Source organism: Bos taurus, chromosome 11 (genome assembly GCF_002263795.3).
Source record: "Bos taurus isolate L1 Dominette 01449 registration number 42190680 breed Hereford chromosome 11, ARS-UCD2.0, whole genome shotgun sequence".
Classification (NCBI taxonomy): Eukaryota; Metazoa; Chordata; class Mammalia; order Artiodactyla; family Bovidae; genus Bos; species Bos taurus.
Genome location: NC_037338.1, coordinates 92,474,434 through 92,497,079, shown reverse-complemented (window position 1 = coordinate 92,497,079; position 22,646 = coordinate 92,474,434). Strand labels below are relative to the sequence as shown.

The following is a 22,646-nucleotide window of genomic DNA, read 5'->3' as shown; positions in this document are numbered from 1 at the left end:
CACTCCGACCCCCTCCAATCTGTTTTCACATGTAGCCCAGGGATCCCAATCTGGACTTGTCTTTTCCTTGCCAGCTTCCATCTGTAGGGGCGACGGAGCCTGTAGCACCTTCCCCAGGGACGCGTCTAAGGCGATTTACCAAATGTGTCTTTACTCTGTATGCAAAATCCACATATGTCCACTTGTCGGGCGCTTCCATCAAGTCAAAGTACAGGCTGGCAGATTGCTTATAGTCCAGACTCCGGAAGATGAGTTGGCCAGTGTTACAAGTTGTACAAGAAAACAAATATATGAAGTCAACAGGACTTTGTGGTCACCGGAAAAGAGCAATGCTGTGCATTTCATGGGTTCAGATGAGATTTTCTGAACTAATGAGCTGATCCTTTTTGATCCAGATCACACTAGACAATATCACGTTATCCTGATAACATGGACATTAGCCGTTGTTGGCGCTTAGTCCCATGAAAATGGCCACATGAGGCAGAAATCCCATCTGGCTCAAGGTCTGCCATCCTGATGCTTCTCAGGGAGGTCACTGATGACCTCCTTGATGGTGACTCCAAAGGACACTCGTCTATCTTGATCTCACCTGATCTCTTGGCCAGACTTCACCCTCTGGTCCCTTCCATCTCAACATCCTCTCCCAGCTTTTGTCCTAGCTCTTTGGTCATGTCTTCCTCTCCTTGGCTGCCTCACATTACTAGGCTACAAAAGCTGCAGTTGGAGATTGTCTGCTTCCCTCTCATCCTTCCAGACTCTCTTTCACGGGCAATTTCAGCTGCATCCAGGCCCCTGGCTTCAACTGCTGTCCTTGTGCTGGTGATTCCCAAATGGTTATTTCCAGGCTAGTCCAGGTACTGGCTGTCATCTCTTGCCTGAGCTTTGGAAGAACTGAACTGGTTCCCTTCCTCCACCTGGGCCCTCTCCCCATTGCCCCCTCCCTACAGGTCTGCCCTCTGAGGTTTTTAAAGCTCAGATCCAATCCTATCCACCATCATCCCACCCCTGCTTGGAAGCTTTCAGTGATTTCGTGATGCCTTCATGTGGTCTACCAGGCCCTGGGTGGTCCGGCCCTGCTCATTCCTCCATCTCCCTTCTTGCTGTCTCCCCTCTCCCTCTCTGCCTTTAGCCCCCCAGTCAGCTTCCGAGCCCCCAAATATGTGATGTTCCTTCCCATTATGCAGCCTTTACACACTCAAGGCTCCCTGCTGTGGACCACTTTCCTCTGTCCCCTCCCATCCTGCCTCAGTTATTTCTTCCACGGCAGCCTTGGTTCCCCAGCCTCAGGCAAGCCTTTTCCGGTTCTGCACACTATACTTCCATGGCACAAGTCACTGTCTTTCATGGTGTTTATTGCATTTGGTGACTGTACCTCCATTATGTGACCACTGGATGAATGTATCGGCCTCCCAGGGCCGGATGTCCCTGAGCACAGGGATCACACCTGGTTTTATTCCTTATTGTACCTCTCCATAGCTCAGCTGGTAAAGAACCGCCTGCAGTGCAGGAGACCCCACTTAAATTCCTGGGCCGGGAAGATCCATTGGAGAAAGAATAGGCTACCCACTCCATTATTCTTGGACTTCCCCAGTGGCTCAGCTGATAAAGAATCTGCCTGCAATGCGGGAGACCTGGGTTCGATCCCTGGGTTGGGAAGATCCCCTGGAGAAGGGAAAGGCCACCCACTCCAGTACTCTGGCCTGGAGAATTCCACGGACTGTGTAGTCCATGGGGTCACAAAGACAACTGAGCAACTTTCACTCACTCCCCACCTCTAGCAAAGGCCCTGGCACATAGTAGGTGCTCCGTGAGTGTTTGTTGAATGAATGAGTGAACCCAAGTCTGCTTGCGCACCTCCAGCACTGGACTCTGTTTATCATTGTTGGGCACTGTTCATTGTCAGAAGTTTCTACACCTCTGCCCACTGATACGCACACAAGTGGGAGTACAGCCACCTCTGAGGATGCTCGGAGAGTTTAAGCAACTGTCAGAACATCACACAGCATGGAAATACAACGCCTGTCCTTGAACTCATGTGTGTCCAAATCTCCATAGGCTTCCCTGATGGCTCAGTGGTAAAGAATCCACTTGCAATGCAGGAGACATAAGAGATGCGGGTTCCATCCCTGGGTCGGGGAGACCTCCTGGAAGAGGAAATGGCAATCTGCTCTATTATTCTTGCCTGACAAATCCCATGGACAGAGGAGCCTGGCGGGCTACACCTCCGAAGGGTCGCAAAGCAAACTGAGCACACAGAGCCTCTGAGGCGACACAACCACTTTATAGTCGAGGAAACTAACCAATGACAATTGCCTCCTGGGGTGAGGGGACCTCACTCAATGACGGAAGTGAGATTCAAAACCACAGAGACTGAAGTATCACTAGATTGAACACCCAGGTCCACAGGCACCCCCAGGGCAAGGATGACATGAATGGAGAGGGAGAGAAGGGAGCAGAGCAAAGCTCTGATCCAGTGTGTGCAGGGCCCTGAGGGTCACGAAAGACTAACAGTAAAACATGCAAACCTCGCTTCAAGCTCAGAGGTGTTTGCAAATCAAATATGCACAGAGAATGCAGCTGCAGTCAGACACTGAATTACACTGAACGGGAGGAGCTCTGGTTCCCAGGACAAGCCTGTCTGGGGAGTGGGGTGGGTGCAGCCCTGCCTGAGTTTAATCAGCCCCCAGTGCTTTGATTCTGCCTTTGATTCTGTCAGTTTCCTCACACCCACCCCTGCAGTTCTCAGATTCCCTGGGCGCCAGAGTCCATGTCACTTGGTCTCCCTCTGTGCCCGGCTCTGGGCTTGGTGCTGAGGGCACAGATCAACAGAATAGTGGGCTGCTCTCGTGTGCAGAGTAAGAGACAGGTAACAACACTGCCTGGGCCTCTGGAGCACCCCTGGGTGCTGAGCCCATGTGCTCATGATTGAGGCAGGTGAGTGGTTGTCAGGGCCCTGATGCCATCCTCATGCGCCAGAGGGGAGGCCAGGGGAAAGTCTTCCAAGGAGGTGACTTCTGAGAGTGTCTTGACGGAGCAGAGAGAGAAGTTAACCAGGTGGAGAGGAAACAGCTTCTGCCAAAGCACGGCCGTCTGAGCCGGCCTGGCCCAGCGAGCCAGGGGTTCTGATCAAGCAGGTTGGAGGGGGTCAGGAAACAGGGCAGAGCTGGGTCAGGGGGAGCCCTGAGCACCACACCCAGAAGCAGTGACTTCAGGCAGCTCCTGGGAGGTCTTAAGTAGGAGCTGTTCAGTCGCTCAGTCGTGTCCAACTCTTTGTGACCCCATGGACTGCAGCACGCCTGGCTTCCCTGTCCTTCACCATCTCCTGGAGTTTGCTCAAATTCATGTCCATTAAGTAAGGGAGGGACAGCCAATGCTTGAATTTTACAAAAATCCCTCCATCTGGGGGAGGAAGGTAGATTTAAAGGGCGCAGCCTGGAGGCTTCGAAGAGCATAGTCAGAGGAGGGTTGACTGGGAGTGAGGAATGGGGTAGATAGCTCTTCAGAGGGAAGACAAGAGATTGGGTGACTGCAAAGAGGAACAGTTTGGGTTGGGAGGGGGTGGACACCATGATTTGTAACACACCCCTCTTTGAGAAGAGAGGCTTCACTCCTCCAGGTGTAACGAGGCTGCTGCAAGAGGGCCCTCTTTGGGGGTGGCCTCTGCTGAAATGAGCCACCACCCTGGAGGTGATGCCCCTTCCCAGGGTGCCCTTCCTTCCTGTCTAGTGGCCAGTCACCCCAGGTACATTAACTCCCAGCCCCTTGACACTACTCAGGACAGTTCTGGAAGGCCAGCCCTGCTCCTGGGCCTTCCCAGACCTCCACAGGGGATGCTGAGATCTGCTCTCAGACTGTATAGCCACTCAACTTCTCCCTCTCCTGCCCTGCCTAGGCCCTTCCACCAGCAGGCCCTGCTGGACCTCCTACATCCTAATATGTCTCAGAGCCTGCTGCCTGGGGAACCCACCTTGTGCCTAGGAGAACTTGCTGTGTGTCCCGGCTGGTGGAATGACCCAGAAGAGACTGTGACTTTGAAGCCGCCAGTGAGAAAGGTGAGCCATACTCTAGGGAACAAGGAGGGTTTTGGGAGCGGAGGCCAACTCCTCCTGAGACAGAAGTGGAGATTGGAGGCAATTTGGGGTGGGGAGAGTGTCAGGATCTAAACACAGTCCTGCCTGGCCTTTTTTTTTTTTTCTTATGCAGTCAGTAAGGCTGGCTGCTGAGAGGAAAGACAGATATTAGAACGATAACATAAAAAAGTAACAATAATAGTGTCTGATAAATGTTGCCACAGCAGTAATTGGGAATGCGGGCCCTCAAAGGGTGCGTAGGAGTTCGCCAGGCTGCATGTCCAGTGGGGAAAGTTATACCAGGAAGAGGAAACATCTGGTGCCCAGAACCCAGCTGGGGATAGGATTGCCAGATGAAATACAAAACAGTCAATTAAATGTGACTTTCAAATAAACAATGAATAATTTTTTAGTATGTGTCCTACGCTGTATTTGTGATATACTAAAAAATTACCTGTTATTTACCTCATCCCCTTCTGACCCCCTCTCTACCAGCGGTTCATGGAGGGGTCCCCCACGCTGTGGCCCAGGTACTTCTCAGAGTCCACATTATCCCACTCTTGCTCAAACACCTGCTGCGGCTCCCCATTGTCCAACCATCAGTTGGTCATTTGGGACCCTCTCTTGTCTGATCTTCAGTGGCTCTCCCAACCCCAACTCCCAGCCTTGAACACACCCGCCCCCTTTTAATCTCCCACCTCTGGGGGTTTTGATCAACTGTTTCTCTGCCTACAATTCCCTCCACTGTGTACTGTGTCCACACTTCCAGAAAGCCCTCAGACCCCTCTGGGTAGAAGGGAGTGGTCATCTCCTCTAGTTAATAGCAGTAGCACCTCTGGTGCGTCATTGCTTGTCTCTGAGCTTCTGTTCCTCTGTCTCTAAAATGGGGACAATACTGCCTCTCTTAAGTGGCTAATGGGACAAGAGATTGTGTTCAGAAAATGCCAGACACTCTCTCCAGTGTTGGCATTCCCCCTGCCCGTGCCTAGATCCTGCCAGGGCACAAATGCACATGTGTGAGTCGAATCACAGAAGTCCTGAGCTTTCATCGTTTAAATTGCTTCTTGGAATTATCATGCCCACCAGTGGAACTTAGATAAATTCAATTTCTCATATGAAGATGACCTGAAAAGAGGTGGACAATGAAGCCACTGCCTTCCTGACTGTGTTCCAATCGACAAGGAACCAAACCAGCTCCCCAGAAAGGACCAGTTTTGGAACCAAGCGTGACTCCCAACCTCTCCAGCTTGGAGCATGTAATATCCGCCACACACGCTTCTGTCTCCAGCCCTCCCAATCCCAGACCGAAGAAGGTGATTTCTTATAGCCATTAGCATAATTACCCGACTGCAACGCTATGGAGAAGTGATTAGATGAGCCTGTGATTTTTGCACAGTTATTTGTCTCAAGTAAGTCACCTGAAGTTCATCTGCCATCAGGATTCATAGCTGCACTCTCTAATCGCAGGGAATTATTTTGCTAATAACAGAGGTACCTTGATCTAATTTAGTTTTAATGCCAGGAGGTGCCCTCCTAGAATAATCAGCTCCAGGGCAATTCCAATTTCCAGGTTTGTTACATGTTCTGGAGAGAAGATTCGATTCAAGGAGGCTGAAGTTACTTCTTTATCACCCAAAGTCATCTAGGGGTGAAATGGAATCTACCTCTGCCTGCTTGCAGAAAAACGTGGGGAGAGGCCCAGAGAGAGGGAGGTGCAGGGGGGCTCCCAGATAAGAGGAACCCCTGGAAGATACCACCGGCAGGTGAGGGCTGGGCTGAATTAGGACCACAAGGCATTCCCCGGGAGAACCTGGATTTTCCTTGCGTCCATTCATTATCTTCTTCATTCTGGTACTGCATTTCTGGGATCTCTCCTCTGCAAGACCTCTGCTGTTACTTGAACACAAATATTGATAACGAACCCTTAGGCAGCCCCATTCTTGATGCTTTACATGTATTAACTCATTACATCCCGTGAGGCAGGCAGGTGCTACTCTTATTCCCATTTAGGGATGGGAAAGCTAAGACACAGAGGCTACAAAATTTGCCCCAAGTCGCCCAGCTAGTAAAGGGCATAAGTGGGATGCAGACGTTAGATGGTGAACTTTAAGTTCACAGATAAAGAAGAATCTGAGCCCCCCCAGGAATAGTTCAACCTTGACTCTATGCTCTCATTTACCCCTCACGCAACAGGGGGGCAGAGGAGTGTTGTGAGTCCCATTTTGTTGAGGAAGAAACTGAGTCCCAAGAGAGGGTTGATTTGGCCAAGGTCAACACAGTGAGTAAGTGGAGGCGTTGGGGCTTGAACCTTGAGATTCCAATTCTTTACCCAGTGCTGCTCTGGCTAAAACCGGAACTCTGTGCAGTGTCTTTGAACAGCTCCAGACGCAGGCTGGTATCATGTAGAATAAGTTCGCAGTAACGGGCCACCCAGCTCTGCTTCCCGCTTTGGGGAAGTTCCTCTTCCCCCTCCCCCACCCCTCGCCCCAGAAACCAAGCGTCCTTCGCTGTCATCCCACATTACCAAACAAAGCCTGCTTCCAGATTCCTGTTCATTCACTCATGTTTATGCTTTCAGCAGAGGGCCCTGTGGTTCTGCAGTGGGAAAGGCCGGGAAATCCACATGGCCCTGTCATTGCACTCCTCTCTAAGCCCTCCCTGGCCTTATCTGCTCCAGAAGGAGGAGGGTTCTTTCTAAACTGCCTGAGCTACAGAACCTTCATTTCAAACGAAAAAAAAAAAAGTCAGGTGAAGCCCACGTTTTACACCAGGTGAAAGCGAAGCTGCTCTGGGCAGAGCTGTGTTAGGGCAACCGGGGTCTCTCCTGTTTGGCACCCTCTGGGCATCTTCTCAGACACAGTTGGAAAACCACTGGCCTGGGCAGAGTGTCTCAGCTCTGAGGTTATAACCAAGGAATCTGGGATCCGCTGATGGCTGGTGATACCCAAAATGCTGGGTGGGCCGCAAAATGCCCTCCTGCAAGCTCCCGACCCCCTGAACCCCTGTTCTGCCTTGTTGGTAGCATCATGGGGCAAATCGGAAAGGCGCCCGTCAGCAAAGCCAGGCTGTGCCCAAGCCCCTGCCCCTCAGGGAAGCTTTCCAGGAGTCTCAGCACAGAGAAATGTTCCCGGCTTCTCCCCAGAGACCCATGGGGTCAGTCTGTCCTGACACATTGGCCAGAAGGACAGGCTACTCCTCTCTCAGCCCAGCTCTGCCCATTGTTTCCTCTCTCGCTTTTCTAAAAACATGTGATTTTTAATCCCTCCCCCACTCCCTCCTTCCTTCAACAAATGCTCACCAGTTACCAGCTTTCTGTTCTGGGCCTGAGGCTTCCGGGGGAATGGCCCGACTTCACACACAGAGTCCGCTGCACGCTGGAGTGACAGTTGCCACCAGTGCCCTCAGGCACTCAGTCGCTGGAGCCAGGAAGGCTTCCTGGAGGCTGTGGTGACCAAAGGGGCACCAATGCGTGAATAGGAGTTACAGCAGCATGGAAGCCACTGCCAGTGGGCAGGAGATGGGCATTCCAGGCCCAGAAGAGAGGTGGATTTGGGAGTCATGGGAGGTGGGGTGAGATTGGTGTCCTGGAAGGGCTGACCAGGGGCTGTAGCCTTGATCCCAAGGGTCACGGGGAGCCAGTGGAGCAATGAAGCAGGCCAGATAGGGAGGCCAGACATCGTTACAGAAGCTCCTCCGTCTGGCTGCGCACGGTTGAGGGTGTGTGTGCACACTTCCCTCTCCTTTGTCACCTTCCCACCCCCACCCTCCCTCAGCACACTCCCTGCATCCTGGGCTCCCTCAGAGATAGAGCACGTGGACAGAAGGGAGGAGAGGCTTTGGGCTGTTCCGCCCTGGCCTGGCCCCCGCCCGAGAGGGCAGCCCTTGACCCCTTCACCCCCGCTGGACCAAGGGTCAGGACGAGTTTCGATCCCATCTCCACTGGCTGGGATGCTTTGATTTCAGGGCCTGTTTGTGAACAAGATCTCACGCAGGTCAGCTTCCCCTCCCCAACCCAGCACCTTCTACCCAGATCCCAGCTCAGGCAAGTGCCTGGCCCAGCCTAGCAGCCCCTCGTGGCCTGATCACACCGAGGTGGGAGAGTGGGAGGAGTTTTCTTCCCCAAACACAAGCTCTTTTGTTCCACCACTCAGCTAGACCCTCAGCCCTGCACCGCCTTGCTGGAGGTTTTCCTGGCACTCCGGGAGCCCAGGTCAGGGGAAGGGAGAGGCGTGGAGAGGGCAGTGAGAGGCTGGTGACTGGGCTGGAGGACAGACCATTTCTGACAGCAGCTTTGGACCCTGTCCCTCCCCTTCCTTGGCTCCTGCTGACTCTGGGACTGTGCTGTGTGGCTGTTTTTAGTTGCTCAGTTGTGTCCAACTCTTTGCGAGCCCATGGACTGCAGCCCACCGGGTTCCTCTGTCCATTCGGATTCTCCAGGTGAGAATACTGGAGTGGGTTGCCATGTCCTCCTCCAGGGGATCTTCCCAACCCAGGTCTCCTGCATTGCAGGCGGATTCTTTACCAGCTGAGCCACCAGAGAAGCCCAAGAATACTGGAGTGGGTAGTCTATCCCTTCTCCAGGGGATCTTCCTGACTCAAGAATTGAACCAGGGTCTCCTGCATTGCAGGTGGATTCTTCACCAGCTGAGCTACCGGAGCTTCCAGGACAGTGATTCTTAACTGGAGGCAATTTTATCCTGCAAGGAACATTTTGCAATGTCTGGAGACATTTCTGGTGGTCATGACATGGGCTGGGGGTTGGGGGCGGGTATGCTATTGGCACCTGGCGTGTAGAGGCCAGGGATGCTGCTCAACACCTGCCAACGCACAGGTTGGTTCCCACGACAGAGAGTTCTCTGGCCCCACAGATCAATAGTCCCCAGGTTGAGAAACCCCGCCTGAGGATACAGCCTCCTCACCCCGTGTCCTCAGCTGTGACTCAGCCTTCCAGCCAGTCACACCCCCAGGCTGAGGCTGGACGACTCCAGACACTCATTTCCATCTCTGAACCCTTGCTCCGTCTGTTCCTGTTGCTGGAGCGTCCTCCCTGCTGACCTCTACTTACCTAAATCTCATTTCTTTCCAGCCCCTCCCACCTGTTGGGACCCTCCTCTGCTGCCTACACCAGCCCCCCGCTTCTCCTACACCCCATGCTGCCCACTCCCAGTAGCCAGCTCTGACTCCCTCATCCCAATTCCTCGCGTCCCTGATTGGCAGCCACTGCCAGCTTTGGTCTTCAGTTTGCACATCTATGCAATGAGTAGGGGCTTCCCAGGTGGCGCTAGTGGTAAAGAACCTGCCTGCCAATGCAGGACGTGTATGAGACCTGGGTTCAACCCCTGAGTTGGGAAGATCCCCTGGAAGAGGGCATGGCAACCCATTCCAGTATTCTGGCCTGGAGAATTCCATGGACAGAGGAGCCTGGCTGGCTATAGTCCATGGGGTTGCAAAGAGTCGGAGATGACTGAAGTGACAATGCGTGCACACACACACACACACACACACACTTACATGCAATGAGCGGACCAGGTGAATAGGGACCCCAGGCCCCTTCCCTTCTGCCTCTTCCTGGCACAGGACTAGGTAACTTGGGACTCAGTGCAGACTCACAAAGCCAGCAGAACCAGGGATCCAATCTTGCTCTGCCATTTCCTAGCAGTGTGGGTTAAATTGTGAAACATCTCAGGGCCTCAGTTTTCCCCTCTGTAAGATGGGGGTAGGTTTTCCAGCAAGAGCTCGACGAGCTGTGTACTCTCCCTCCCATCCCTTGTTCCCTTTCTGGCTGGTTTACCTAGTTGAGGTTCCCACCAATCTGGCCAATCTCAGGTGGAGAACCATCTACTCTTGGGGCCAAGAAGAACAGGATTAGATTGTCCTCTGACTTCTTCCCAGAAGTTGAGCTCACACTGGGCTGCTGAGGACCTTGGGAAGGGAGACTCCTGAAGCCCGAGGTTTAGGAAACCAGAGGCTAAGTAGGTCTGTTTAGGAAACCTGGGAGACCTGTTTAGGCGGTCCCAGCAGAGCTGCTGCCCTCTTGGTTCCTGGCCTTCTTGGCCTCTCTCTCCTGCTGGGGGCTCTTCCCAGCTTCTCAACCCCCCACTTCTCCTACTGGAAAAGGATTGTTGTTGTTGTTGTTCAGTCACTAAGTCATGTCTGACTCTTGCGACCCCATGGACTGTAGCCCGCCAGGCTCCTCTCTGTCCATGGGATTTCCCAGGCAAGAATACTGAAGTGGGGTGCCATTTCCTTCTCCAGGGGATATTCCCGACCCAGGGATCGAACCCATGTCTCCTGCATCGCAGGCAGCTTCTTTACCCCTGAACTAGGCTTCTCCTACTGGGGCTATGACCTCCTGACTAGACAGTCAGCCAAACTCAGCTGAGCTGGCTCAGAGGCGGGCACTGAGTTGAGCAGAGGTGTGGTTTTGGTTCTTAGAAATTCAAGGGAAACAGCACAACTGCATCCCTCCCGTGCTGGAACCCCTTCATGGCTCCCTGGGACTCAGGATGAAACCAAGCCCCTGAGCCTGGACCCCTAACCTCTCCAGGCTACTCCCCTACCCCTCTCATCTGGATTTGGGGGCCCAGCCTCACCAAATTGCTCAAAAGTCTCCAGTGGACTCATCCCCAGCCTGCTCACTACCTCCTTCCATAGGCCAATCCCTGGTTACCTTTAAGCTTAGCCTCTCCCCTGCTGGCCTCTCCAGCCTGCCTGCCCTGGGACGTCACTGTAGCTTTGGGCCCCTGCCCTGAGCTCTTCCCTGAAGACAGGGACTCAGCCTTCTGCCTTCCTGGACCTCCAGGGCTGACGGTGAGCTAGCCTAGAGAAGTGCTCAGCTTGAACTAAGAGACGTAAACATGGGCAGGGGCTTCCCAGGTGGCCCTAGTGGTGAAGAGCCTGCCTTTCAATGCAGGAGACTTACGAGATGCAGTTTCCATCCCTGGGTCGGGAAGGTCCCCTGAAGGAGGAAATGGCAATCCACTCCAGTAGCCTTGCCTGAGGAATCAATGGACAGAGAACCTGGCAGGCTACAGTCCATGGGGTTGCTAAAGAGTTGGGCACGACTGAAGTGACTTAGCATGCACATACGCAAGCATGTGCAGAGAAAGAAGACCCCCAGGCTCCAGCGCCTTCCTCCCCCAGTCTCAGTGGTTGCCCCTCCACCCCCTGGTGGGGGTGGAGGAGAGGAGGAAGGGAGGGGAAAAGTTTAAATACTCCAATGCCCAAGCCTTGCTGTAGACAGAAAAAGTGAAAAAAGTGTAAGTGAAAGTCACTTAGTCGTGTCCGACTCTTTCCGACCCCATGAACTGTAGCCTGTCAGGTTCCTCTGTCCATAGAACTCTCCAGGCAAGAATACTAGAGTGGGTAGCTGTTCCGTCCTCCAGGGCATCTTCCCAACCCAGGAATCAAACCCCTCTAGACTAATTGAGTCCAAATCCCTAGGGGTGAGGCTGGTGCGATGACAACCCGGAGGGATTAGAACCCTCCGGATGACCACGATCAGCCCATGTCTCCTCCCTCTTCCTGGGGGCAAGAGGACACCCCGGGAGAGTGAGCTCCGATGCTCTTTAATACCTGCCATGTGTTGCATTGATCAGAGGAGCCCTTTATGGCTTATATGGGGTCATTCATTTAACAAATATAAACAAAATGTGCTGGGGCTCAGGGATAGGTTGATACCCGTGTGACAGGGAGCAGAGGAAGATGAGGGGTACTGGGAGCACTTTGCAGAGAGTCCCCTGGTCTGGGGGGCTGGGGCCTGGAGGCAGAGGGTAAGGCAGGAGGCCTGGGGTGGGGCTGGCTATGGGGGTGGGGGTAGGGGCATGAACCAGGCCACAGGAGGGCAGGGGTGGGGGGAGATGGAGACCACAGATGTGAGGAAGGGGTGGAGACTGTGGTGAGAGGGAGGAGTCGTGGTTGGGCATCTGGGTGGCTTGGCCACAGGAGGAAGAAGAGGAGCCTGCGCAGAAGACTGAGAAGGGACCAGAGAGGTGGGTGGGGAGGGGCATGACGGTCACGTGCTTGCGGGTAGTGAAAGATTCAAACAGTCACAAACCCAGTAATAATAACTCTGTCTGAACGTGTCGAAGGACTGTTTTCTAAGTATTTACTCTTCCCTGTAACCTGTAGACAGGGCTGGCGTAATCAGCCCATCGCACAGACAGGGAAAACTGAAGCTGGGGGAAGTTATGCAATTTTCCTGAAGCTACATACCGCCTGGTAAGGGTCAGGGATCTGACTCAGACAGGCTACCAGTCGAGTGACCCTGCCCTGAGCCACCCACTCTGAGCAACCCGCCCCCCCGCCCCCCACCAGGGCCTTTCAGCCCAGAGGAGCAGCAAGCCAGCGCCTGTGGAGGACATCCTGCATTCGGGGCTCCACTGGCAGCCTTGGTCGAGCAGTCTGGAGCAGGGAATGGTGCAGAAGACAGTGTGGGAGGTGAGGGAGCTGCCCTGAGGGAGCTGAGCAGGCTGGGGGCACTGAGGGGGTGAGATGTGAAGTTGGAGAAGGGGGCTGGTGGAGGGGCTGATCAGGGGGTCCCCAGGCAGGCAGAGAGAGGGGGATGCAGACCCCAGAGCCACCTGTCCTCAACAGGGAGCTGAGGGAAGGAGTCAGAGCTGAAGCACCAACATCAGTGGGCCTGGGAGGGGCCTGGGGAAGCTTCTGGAGCTGGAGCCTCAGCCCAGAGTCTGTGCAACTGAATGAGGCCAGGTGGGGGAGGGGGCAGGGCTGGAGCAGGTGGGCCCAGCAGGAGACAGGTGCTGTCCATTGTCTCCAAGTCAGAGGCCCAGTCTGGGAAAAGAGCCCCAGAAGCTAGGGTATAGATACCCCAACTCAGTCCACCATAGAGTCGGCCAAAGGAGACTGAAGGATCTCAGAGCAGGCACCCTCCTAGGTGCCTTGACTTCTAGGCCATGGAGTTAATACAGCCGCTTGATCAAGAACAGTCTCACCAGGACAGAGGGTCTCTACTCTCCCTTCCCAGGCAGGTGTTGGGGACGGGGGTACCAGGTACCAGGAAGAAAACCAGGGACGGACCTGGGACAGCTCCGGAGGGCTCCTGAGTACGACCCTGAATTTGGCAGCCTGGGCTTCAGGAGGCCAGAGCGCACAGTGCCTCCTCCAGGCTGTCCCGCCACCTCCTGGTTCAGCCGTGCTCTGGGTCCCCTCCCTCCACTGCCCTGTTCTCCATGCCTCACATTCCACGTTAGCTAAGGCGGGGGGAGGACATTTATCTGAGATTTGGGTCAAGGGAGAGAGCGAGCCCAGGGCAGAGGTGGGGTGGGGGCTGGGGGGCTGGGGGAGACAGGCACCCCAGCCATTTCAGGAACTGTGTGCCCTGAGCTGGTTTTTCTGGAACCCAGCAACCCCTCATTCTGGTGCCGAGTCTGTGGACCCCAGGGTGGGAGTGTTGGGCTCGCAGCCTCATAAGATCACTTACAGCCAGCCGAGAGGCAGGCGCTCCATCCTATTGGCGAGGTGCTCGTGTCCTCTACACGCATTCCTGTGCATGTGCACACACATGCACACGGACACACACGCACGCATGCACAGAGGCACGCTGGGATGTAGGTCACCGGCTGGAATGCCTCAGGCCTGGGGTTGCGAAGACCCAGCCATCCAGGCAGACACTTCCAGATTGGACAGAAATGTACCCTCCCCTTGCCTGCCTCCCCACTGCTCGCCTGTGTCAATCTGACCCGAAGCTCTCTAGGCTTCTGTTTGGTTTTCCCAGAATCTGCCTGGCTGAGACTGCGGGGAATCTGACTCCGTCCAGGGGAGGGGGCGGGGCTCCTGGCCACACTGGCGTTGTCTCTGTGTATCGATCCTTATGGGGGGGTACGTGGAGTCTACAAGAGACAAGGGGGTGTGGCCAATCCTTGAAGACTTCCAAGACATACATAGCCCGTGAGATGTCCTGAGACTAGAGGACCAGGAGGGGACAGTCAAGGAAAGAACAGAGCAGCCTAAGCCTGGTTGGTCAGGGCTGGCTTCCTGGAGGAGGTGGCAGCACCTTGGCTGGGAAGGTGAGTGAAGATTTTAGAAAGCCTAAAGAAAGGGAGGGGTACTGTCGCAGCTGGGAAAGCCCCTGACACTGCCATCCTCCGCCCTGGAGCTGGCGCCTCTGTGGAGGTCACATCTCCTTCTGTAGAAGGTCACAGACTCTTCTACAGAAAACCCCTGGATGGCCCTGCAGGCCCTTCAGATACAGCAAGCCCAGAACATCACTCGCCCTCCCGCCCAGAATCTGCTCTTCCACCCAGGTCCCCCTCTCCACGTAGACAGCAACATTCCTGCCACACAGGCCAGACACCAGGCCATCCTGCCCTCTTTTCTCACACCACCCTCTCAGCCTCCAACTTTTCAGTCTGGTGCGTAGAGCAGCTCACAGCTGAGAGATGAAGACAGGCAGGGAAGTAAAGGCACTGTACTATCCTGTCAGCACATGGGTGCCTGGAAGGTCAAGCAAGATGGTCAGGGAAGCCTTCCTGGAGGAGGTGACACCCAGGTTACCCAGACTGAGACCTCAGGCTGAGTAAGAGTGGCCAGATTGGGGGAGAAGTAGTGGGAAGAGTTGAGATAGAGTAGGGTTCCAGGCAAGGGGCATGAACAAGTGCAAAGGTGAGGGAGGAGCACACAAAGGTGAGGATGGCACATACAAAGTGAGATGAATTGATCATGAGGGAGTGGAGAGAAAGAGGGGTGTGCTGGAGACTAGGGCAGAGGTGTCATCCAAGGGTCAGATGGTGGACGGCCTTGATGCCATGGTAATGAGTTTAGACTCTCTCCTGCTGCAGTGGAGTGCCCTGTGTGACTTTCAGATGCCTGAGAGTGGCCCCTTTAGCTGCACACAGAGGATGAGTTTGGGGGACAGGTGGAGATGGGGATCCCCAGGAGGGGACAAGGCAGCTATCTAAGAGTCCCAAATGGGGCGTGGCCTGAGATGGCGGCAGAAGGTGGATAGTCAGGGCAGAGCTCAGGACCACTTAGGAAGTAGAATGGCCCTTGAGGGGTTCTGGTTCCTCCTCTCTGAGGCCCTCATCTCTGTGCCATGTGGTGGGGGGTGGGCAGGAGGACCCCCAAAGACCCTCTCCTGAGTCTCTGTTCACTTGGGGCCATTTTCTGTTTGCTCTAGTCTCCCAGGGCTTCTGAGATGACCTCTTGGGAGGAAATCCAGCTGGGAGGAGCATAGCTCTAGCTTCTGAAGGCCTGAGGTGCGGTCAGGAGCCCAGGGCATACCCACAGTAGGAAGAACGGGCTGGGCAGTGGGAACCAAGGAGGGTCTCAGAGCACCCAGTGGTCCATTTGGGAGGACAGCCAGTGTGAGGGTGCTGGGACACACTGGGCCTCATGGAAAAGGCCCACCAGCCTTCTCGGTATAAGGGGGGCCCAGAGCCACGGTCCAGCAGCCTGGGGATAAGTTAGGGCCCATTACTCACAAGACCGACACTTGGGTTAGTGATCTCACCTCTTTGTGCCTGTTTCTTCATCCATAAAATGGAAATTAACATGTGCCAAGAAATAATATACCAGGTGGGAGGGAAGCTTAGGGGAACGGTCCCTGCTGCTGAGTGATTCAACAAGGATCTGTACCTGGGTACCACAAGGCACCGCCTGGGCACCACCCTGGTCCTCCCGCATGAGCCACGTGGCCCAGACCTGGGGGGGGTGCAGCAGCATGGAAGCCCAGGCCCCTGTGGGGGGCCCAGGGTGAAATGTCTTTGCTTCCTAAACACCCGGAGTCTGCCTCTCCCCCCTTCTCCCACCAGGAGCACCTCACCATGCAGACAGCAGCTCCTCTTCCCTGCACTTCCTCCTGCTCTGCCGGCCTGATTCCTCCCACCTTCCTTAGGCCATTCCCCCTGGCCTTGTGAAGCCAGCTGCTGGGGTGTGGGGGCATCCAAGATTTAAGCCCCTCCCTGTCCGGCCTCATTGTTCTTCTTTTATTGACTCTTCTTCCTGATTTTGCCTCTTCCCAGCATCCTCTGGGGCAAGAAGGGGGGCTCCTCCCCTCTTCCACCTGCCCAGCTGGAGAAGGTCAGAGGCCCAGGCAAGGCTGGCCAGCAGGACTGAGGCTCTTCTGGACACACAGAAGGGCTGCGGACCAGGGCCAGGATACCCGAGAGGCAGCCCAGAGTAATGGGCAGAAGCACAGGCATCTAGGAGCCCTGGGTTTGAATTATGAGTACTTCCACTAACTTGTGGCCTTGGGCTCTTCCAAACCTCAATTGCCACATCTGAGCAGTGGGGCTATTCCTTCCTGTGTGAGGAACCGATGATTGCATGTGGACTCTTAGCACAGAGCTGGACACGTAGCCAGAGCTCAGGAAATGGGATCCCCACTCTGCCTCTCTGGCCTGACTCCTCCACCTGTGAAAGGACCTCAAGTGGGGATGTAGCCTCTCCTGTTCCTTCCTGGTCCCCAGAGGCCCAGTCAGCCAGTCCACAGCAGAGCCGTAGAGCAAGATGGAAGGAATCCCGGGTTGTCCTCCCTTCCCTACCCCAGGGAGTCTGGGTGGCCTGACAGCTGGGGAAACTGAGGCTTGCCGTTGAGTAAGCTGAGTGGCAGAACCGGGAGGAGGCCCCAGGCCCTCCCTTGCCCGTGAGAGGTGGAACGCAGGTCTGAACAGCACCCATCTTCCCAAGGATCCACCCACACAGGAGCCTCAGAGAAGGGTCTAGTGGGTACTGCTCCAGAGCACGGGCTCTGTGTGGGACAGACCCACAGGACTCTCAGCTCTGCCACTCCCTCGCTGTGTGATTCTGGGTGAGTCACTCAGCCTCTCTGGACTTGCTGCCTTATCTTCAACATGAGAAGGACAACACCAGCCTCGCAGGGTCAGGGGAAGGGGAAGCGAGATGGTGAATGTGAGGCATGTGGCCAGCTACATGGCTGCTGTTTTATGGTTATTTTCTATTTGCTACCAGCTGAGGCATGTCTCTTATGACATCTTCAGTTTGCCCCTCTCACGGGGGAAGGGCCAGGGAGTGGTGACATCAAGCTCCCTGACAGCTTCCAGCCCAAAATAGCCCTCTCTTTAGACTGACCCCATCCCATTACAGTGGCTCCTGCACTCACTGTCCCCAGCTGAGCTGACAGCGCCTTCGGTGGTGGCTCGTGCCCTCTCACACTCGTCCCCTGAATGGCTCTAACAAACACTCCTGGGTAGACAGGATTTTGGGTGGCAGCTTTGGCATAGAGATGGCTCTTGGAGCCCCCGGGCTCTGTGGCAACCTGGATTAAATCACTGACCTTGTTCTTAGGTCTTGGTATCACGTCCCTTCCCTGAGCCTCAGTTTCCTCATCTGGAAAATGGAGCTATAATATCAGCCTACTGTTGCAAGGATTCAAGTAGGCAGTGTACCTAAAAGACCTTGCCTGGGGAGGGGGGACGGCGTGCAGCAGGTGCTCAATAAATGGGACTGGTTATGGTACCTGCTGTACCTGGAAGTTTACAAAACCACCTCCATCTGCCTCTTTGCAGGGCCCCCAGCTGGAGCCGAAGTCCTTTGGCGGTTATCATCAGAAGAAACTGAAGGTTCTGAGCTGTCTGTTCCACCCCCAGGGTTGCCAGAGCAACCAGCCCTTTCCTGAGCTTTTATCCTGACCGTCTGTCTGAGCCCAGCTCCCTCACCCATGAATCATAAACTCCCCCCAACAGGTGTCCAGCCTCTTGTGGTTTCATCTCAATCACCCCTGTGGAGACCCCAGTCAACCCAGGACACAGGCAGGGCAGCGTTGAGTCTGTCCATTTGTCGGACGAAGAATCTGAGTTTGAACAAGGAGCAGGGACTCAGTCCAGGCCACCCGGGATGGATGTGGCTCAGGCCGCAGGGAGGCAAGAGGGTGCCAAGTGCTGAGTCAGAATTAGACTCTTAGATGGTCAGAGCTGGAAACAGTTGGGGGTGTGGAGGACAGTACCCTCATCAGGCAGTTAAGGAACCAGAAGCCCAGAGAGGAGGAAGATGCCTGAGGGCACGATCAAATTAAGGGCAGGATCCAGCTCATTCACTCATTCATTCATTCATTCATTCATCCCATGAATGCATATGGAGCACCTTCACAGGGCCAGGCACTGTGCAGGACCCTAGAGATACAGCAGCAAATGAGACACAGTGCCTGCCCGCAAGGATCTCAGGGTCTTGAGTGGGAGTCAAGTCAGTGACTGGGTGATACCCTCGTCCCCTTCCTCGGCTATCAGAGGACACGAGAAGGAAGTATTGTGCTTTGCTTCTCTAGGTTGGCCTTTCCATGCAGCTCTGAAAGGCCCTTGCCAGAGGGAGTCAGTCAGATCTTGTCTGGTCCTCACCCCGATTTACCCTTGGGGAAACTGAGCCCCCTCCATGAAGGGCTCTGCTAGGGTTAGTGTGCAGGCTCCAAGCCCTTGCCCTCCTGCCCCTGATTGTTGTATTAAAGAAATCTCTGCTCCTGTGTGTGCTGCTCGCCCCAGCTGTGGTCTGAGCCCTCAATGACCTTGTTCTAAGGACATTGTCCTAAGGATCTTGTTCTAAGGTCCCACGTCTCAGGACACCCTATGGGGCTCTACTCAGCCCAGTCTGCTAAGATACCCTGAATGTGCCGAGGCCTCCAGAACATCAGAGTCAGCGGCTAGGGATGCAGCCAAACTCCTCTCAGCCCCTGAACACCTGGTGAATGGAATCAGAGCTCAGGATATCCACCAAATGGAAGAAAGTCTTGCTCTGCTTGAAGAAGAGAAGGGCAGCCCAGAGCCCTTCCTTCAGCTGTGCCTCTCCCCACCCTGTCCCCATCCTGGGTCCCCAAGGAGCTCAACTCACCATCCCTTGACCAGAAGCATCACTCTCACCAGAAGTGTCAGAGAACCCCCTGAGGTTCTCTCTGCCTGGAATGTCTTTTCTCACCTCCCTGGCTGAGCCAACCGAATCATCTGCTCACTCACTCGTTCACAAGCATTTGTTGGATTCTCACTACAGGCCAGGCAGAGAGCCATGCTCTGGGGATAACAGCTGTCAGTACACTTAGAGATGAGTTGGGGACAGAGGTTAAACACATACACATACCATAAGGTGTCGAGCAACTAGGAGACTGAAAATGAAAGTAAAAATCGCTCACTTTGTGTTCGACTCTTTGCGACCCCATGGACTATACAGTCCATGGAATTCTCCAGGCCAGAATACTGGAGTGAGTAGCCTTTCCCTGCTCCAGTTTAATCTTCCCAGGAATAGAACCAGGGTCTCCTGCATTGCAGGCGGATTCTTTACCAGCTGAGCCATAAGGAAAGCCCATGTGTGACTAGGAACCAGTCCTATAAAGGAAGAGAGGGTAGGAGAGTGGGCTCTAATTTGACAGAGTAATGTGTGTGATTTGCTTGGTGGCTCAGAGGTTAAAGCATCTGCCTCCAATGCGGGAGACCCGGGTTCGATCCCTGGGTCGGGAAGATCCTCTGGGTCGGGAAGATCCCCTGGAGAAGGAAATGGTAACCCACTCCAGTATTCTTGCCTGGAGAATCCCATGGATGGAGAAGCCTGGTAGGCTACAGTCCACGGGGTCCCAAAGAGTTGGACACGACTGAGAGAATTCACTTCACTTCACTTTAACGTGATCTAAGGAGGGCCTCTCTGAGGAAGTGACTCTCACTGGAGACTGGAAGGAGGAGGAGGAATTTAGCTCAATGAAGAAAGAGAGGAAAAGGATTCCCGGCAAAGGAAATAGCATATGCAAAGGCCCTGAGGGCGTTAACTAGTTTGGTGAGTGTGAGGAAGGACAGAGCAGTGTCCCTGGAGCCTATAGAGCCAGGGGATGAGGACAGAAGAGTCAGATCACAGAGGGAGGCAGAAAAGATCAACCTTGCTGAAGGGACCTTGTGGTTAACAGGGAGACTGAAGGGTCCAAGAGAAGGAACCAGAAAAAAAGACTGGGAGATAGATGGGAGAAAATCAGGAGGGTGGCCTATCCCAGAAGCCAGGTGAAGAAATTGTTTCACAAAAGAAGGAGTCATCCACTTCTTTGGTGGGGGAGTCACCTCCTCCAGGAAGCCTTCCTGGACTCCAAGTGTGGGGTTAAGGATTCCTCGGGGCCTTGGCCTTCCCCATCAGTGCTTACCTCTCTCCCAGAGTAGCCTGGGAGTGTCACAAAGGCAGAGACAAGGTTTGACTTGTCTCTCCAACCCCAAAACCTAGTTCAGGATCTGAAAGTAGTGTTTGTTAGATGAATAACTGTAAGACCCGGCCAGGATGGCCCCTTCAGCTTGGGGCCACTCCCAAGGACTTCTTGGGCTCCCCTCCATTCCTGCTCATCACTTTCCTGAGGAACTGTCCCCTGTCCCCTTGTCTTTTCCCCTCAGATCCCAGGCACCTCACTGCCTGCCCAGCTTCCAGAAGGCCAACCACAGGCTCCCACGACAAGGGAGGACAAGGAGCTGACGCATGGGCCCTTCGGTTATGGTGCGAGCAGTCTCCGTTTCCAGGGGCCCCGGACTTACCCTGCCCCAGGACTGCTGCTAGCAAACCCGTGGGACAGCAGGTGGAGGCTGTGGGTTTCTGAGACACCGGTGAGTTCCAGGTAGGGAGACAGAGGGATCTGGAGCCTTGCCTGGCTCTGGGTTGGTCCCCCAGACAGGGGTCTGTGCCCTCCATGGGGTAGCATCTAGATGTCCCCCTGCCAAGTTCAGGTGGGCACCTCTGCGGACAGGCAGGCCTGTCCCACACTCCAGACTGTCTGCTCCACCTCCCTCCCAGGAACTCATCACTCAGAATCCAGCCTCATATCATTTGTCTCCCATTGGAGGCCAGGAGCTCTTCCAGGGCCAAGGCACCATCTCCCTCTTCTCCCTCCCTTGCTCCCTCGCTCTCTCTTTCCTCTTTCCATTCACTAATCACAAACTGTTTCTTAGGTTTGAGTTCTCTCTTCCTGCACCCCTGACCCTGACATAGAGCCTGGCACGTGGAGGTCACTTGACAGGCATCCACTGGCCACCCGACCTCTCGAAGATGCCAGGCCCGCGGGCTAGGCCAGGCTAGGTGGCGCCAAGCTCCCCTGAGGGGTGCAGCTCCAAACATGGCAAGAGCCCCTCTCCCTGGAAAGAACTGGAGCCGGCAGGAGGGAGGAAATTTGGCCTTGAATCTGTGCCTTGCAGCCAGGCCTGGCTGAGGTGGGGGTGGGGGTCCAGGGGGAGAAGCACACAGTTTTCTTAACAGGAACCATAGGCCCAGGACGATCTAGGTCCCCAAAAGGCTGATCCTAGCTGGAGTGATGCCTCTCTTGACTAGCTCTCCTCTCCGAGGCCAACAGGGCCCCCTCCTTACACAGCCTTAAAACCTACGTCCCCCCAGCCCAGCCCTCCTCAGTCCCTCAGCCACCCTCCCACCCTCCTGCTTCCCATCTTCCCGCATCGCAGAGATGGCCAGAGTGCCCCCCCACCCCCCCACACACCCCCGCCCCACCACCGGCATCCTAACCAAAAGTGCACAGCCTGACCAGGCTGAGCAATCTGGGTCTTAGACCCCTGCAACCCTGGAGCCCCCAGCCTGCAGAAACTGCCATGGCTGATCCATTGGGAAATGTACAAGTTCCTTGCCACCAGCTCCCAACAAGGGCTCTGTCCCAAGCAACTTTCGAGCAACAATCTGCCCAGGGTTTGCAGGGAGGCTGCGGCAGGGGCGCTCCCGGGGGCAGCCCCTGGGGCTCTGCAGACCGGGGAATGCTTGCAGCCTGGCTTTAATTACAGACTGCGTTCCTCTTGCCTGGTCCATCTATATTTATCTGCAGGATCTCACTAATTAAATCCCCCACTGCAACCAGCAGGCCTGGGGACGACCTCGAGTGAGGCAGACAGGCAGGGGGCTGCAAACTTCCTTCCTTTCCTTCTGCTCCAGGAGCAAAACAGAAGCGGCCGAAACTCCCGCTCCCTCCCCCAACCCTGCCGATGCTTGGTCCCAAGGAACGCCGGCTCCGGGGACCCGTCAGCTCTGTGCCCCGCAACCACCGGCACCCGTGACCCACAGGTCCCCACACCAGGCAGTGCCCATCTTCCTCCCCGCTTCAACTCTCATTCCTGGATTCCCGCAGCAAACAGAGAAAGTCTCCCTGAGCAGCACTCTGCCACTTTGCTGGCGCTCTGGTCTTACCGAAGGAGTCGTCTTGGTCCAAGAGGGAGTCGGGCTCCATGGCGTATGGGCCCCCAGCCCCTGGCCCCACCTGATTTATGAACCGAGGCTGTCTCCATGAGCGTCTGGGTTTCTCCTTTTGTATTCCATCTGGCGGCTTTTCCAACTAGATGACTGGGTATTCCTGCACGCAGGCCCCTTTCCAGCCCTCGCCTTCATACAGTACATTTAAAGTAGCAGTAACCTCTTTTTCCTCCCCCCGCAGCCTGGCTGGAAACATTAGAAGGGACCAAGGCAGCAGAGATGTCTAAAATAGGAAGACGCCGGGACGATTGGCCTGGCTGCCCGCGACGCTGGCTGCAGGGATCTGGCCGGCCTGCGCAAATGGAAAAGCTAAGAGGTAAGAGTGAGCCTGGGCTGAGCATCTGGAGGGTGGCTCCGGGGGACCCTGGGGTCTGTGGGAAGGGGGGAGGCTGGCCCACCCACAGG

The 22,646-nt window shown here is 55.1% G+C and overlaps 1 protein-coding gene and 1 long non-coding RNA gene across 2 annotated transcripts in view; one reads left to right on the top strand and one right to left on the bottom strand.

Annotated features, from left to right (window-relative positions):
* The window catches only part of DAB2IP (DAB2 interacting protein), a 213,626-nt gene extending 191,259 nt beyond the window's left edge, over nucleotides 1-22,367 (bottom strand). Inside the window, exon 1 of the mRNA XM_024999092.2 lies at nucleotides 22,179-22,367. Coding sequence (XP_024854860.1) covers nucleotides 22,179-22,218 — 40 coding nt within the window. The 5' untranslated portion in view covers nucleotides 22,219-22,367. The remainder of the gene's footprint in view (nucleotides 1-22,178) is intronic.
* On the top strand, nucleotides 12,395-17,736 carry LOC132346630 (uncharacterized). The gene is made up of 2 exons (XR_009496547.1): nucleotides 12,395-14,098; nucleotides 17,558-17,736. It is a non-coding gene; the product is annotated as an uncharacterized lncRNA (long non-coding RNA).
* Nucleotides 22,368-22,646: the final 279 nt, after the last annotated feature.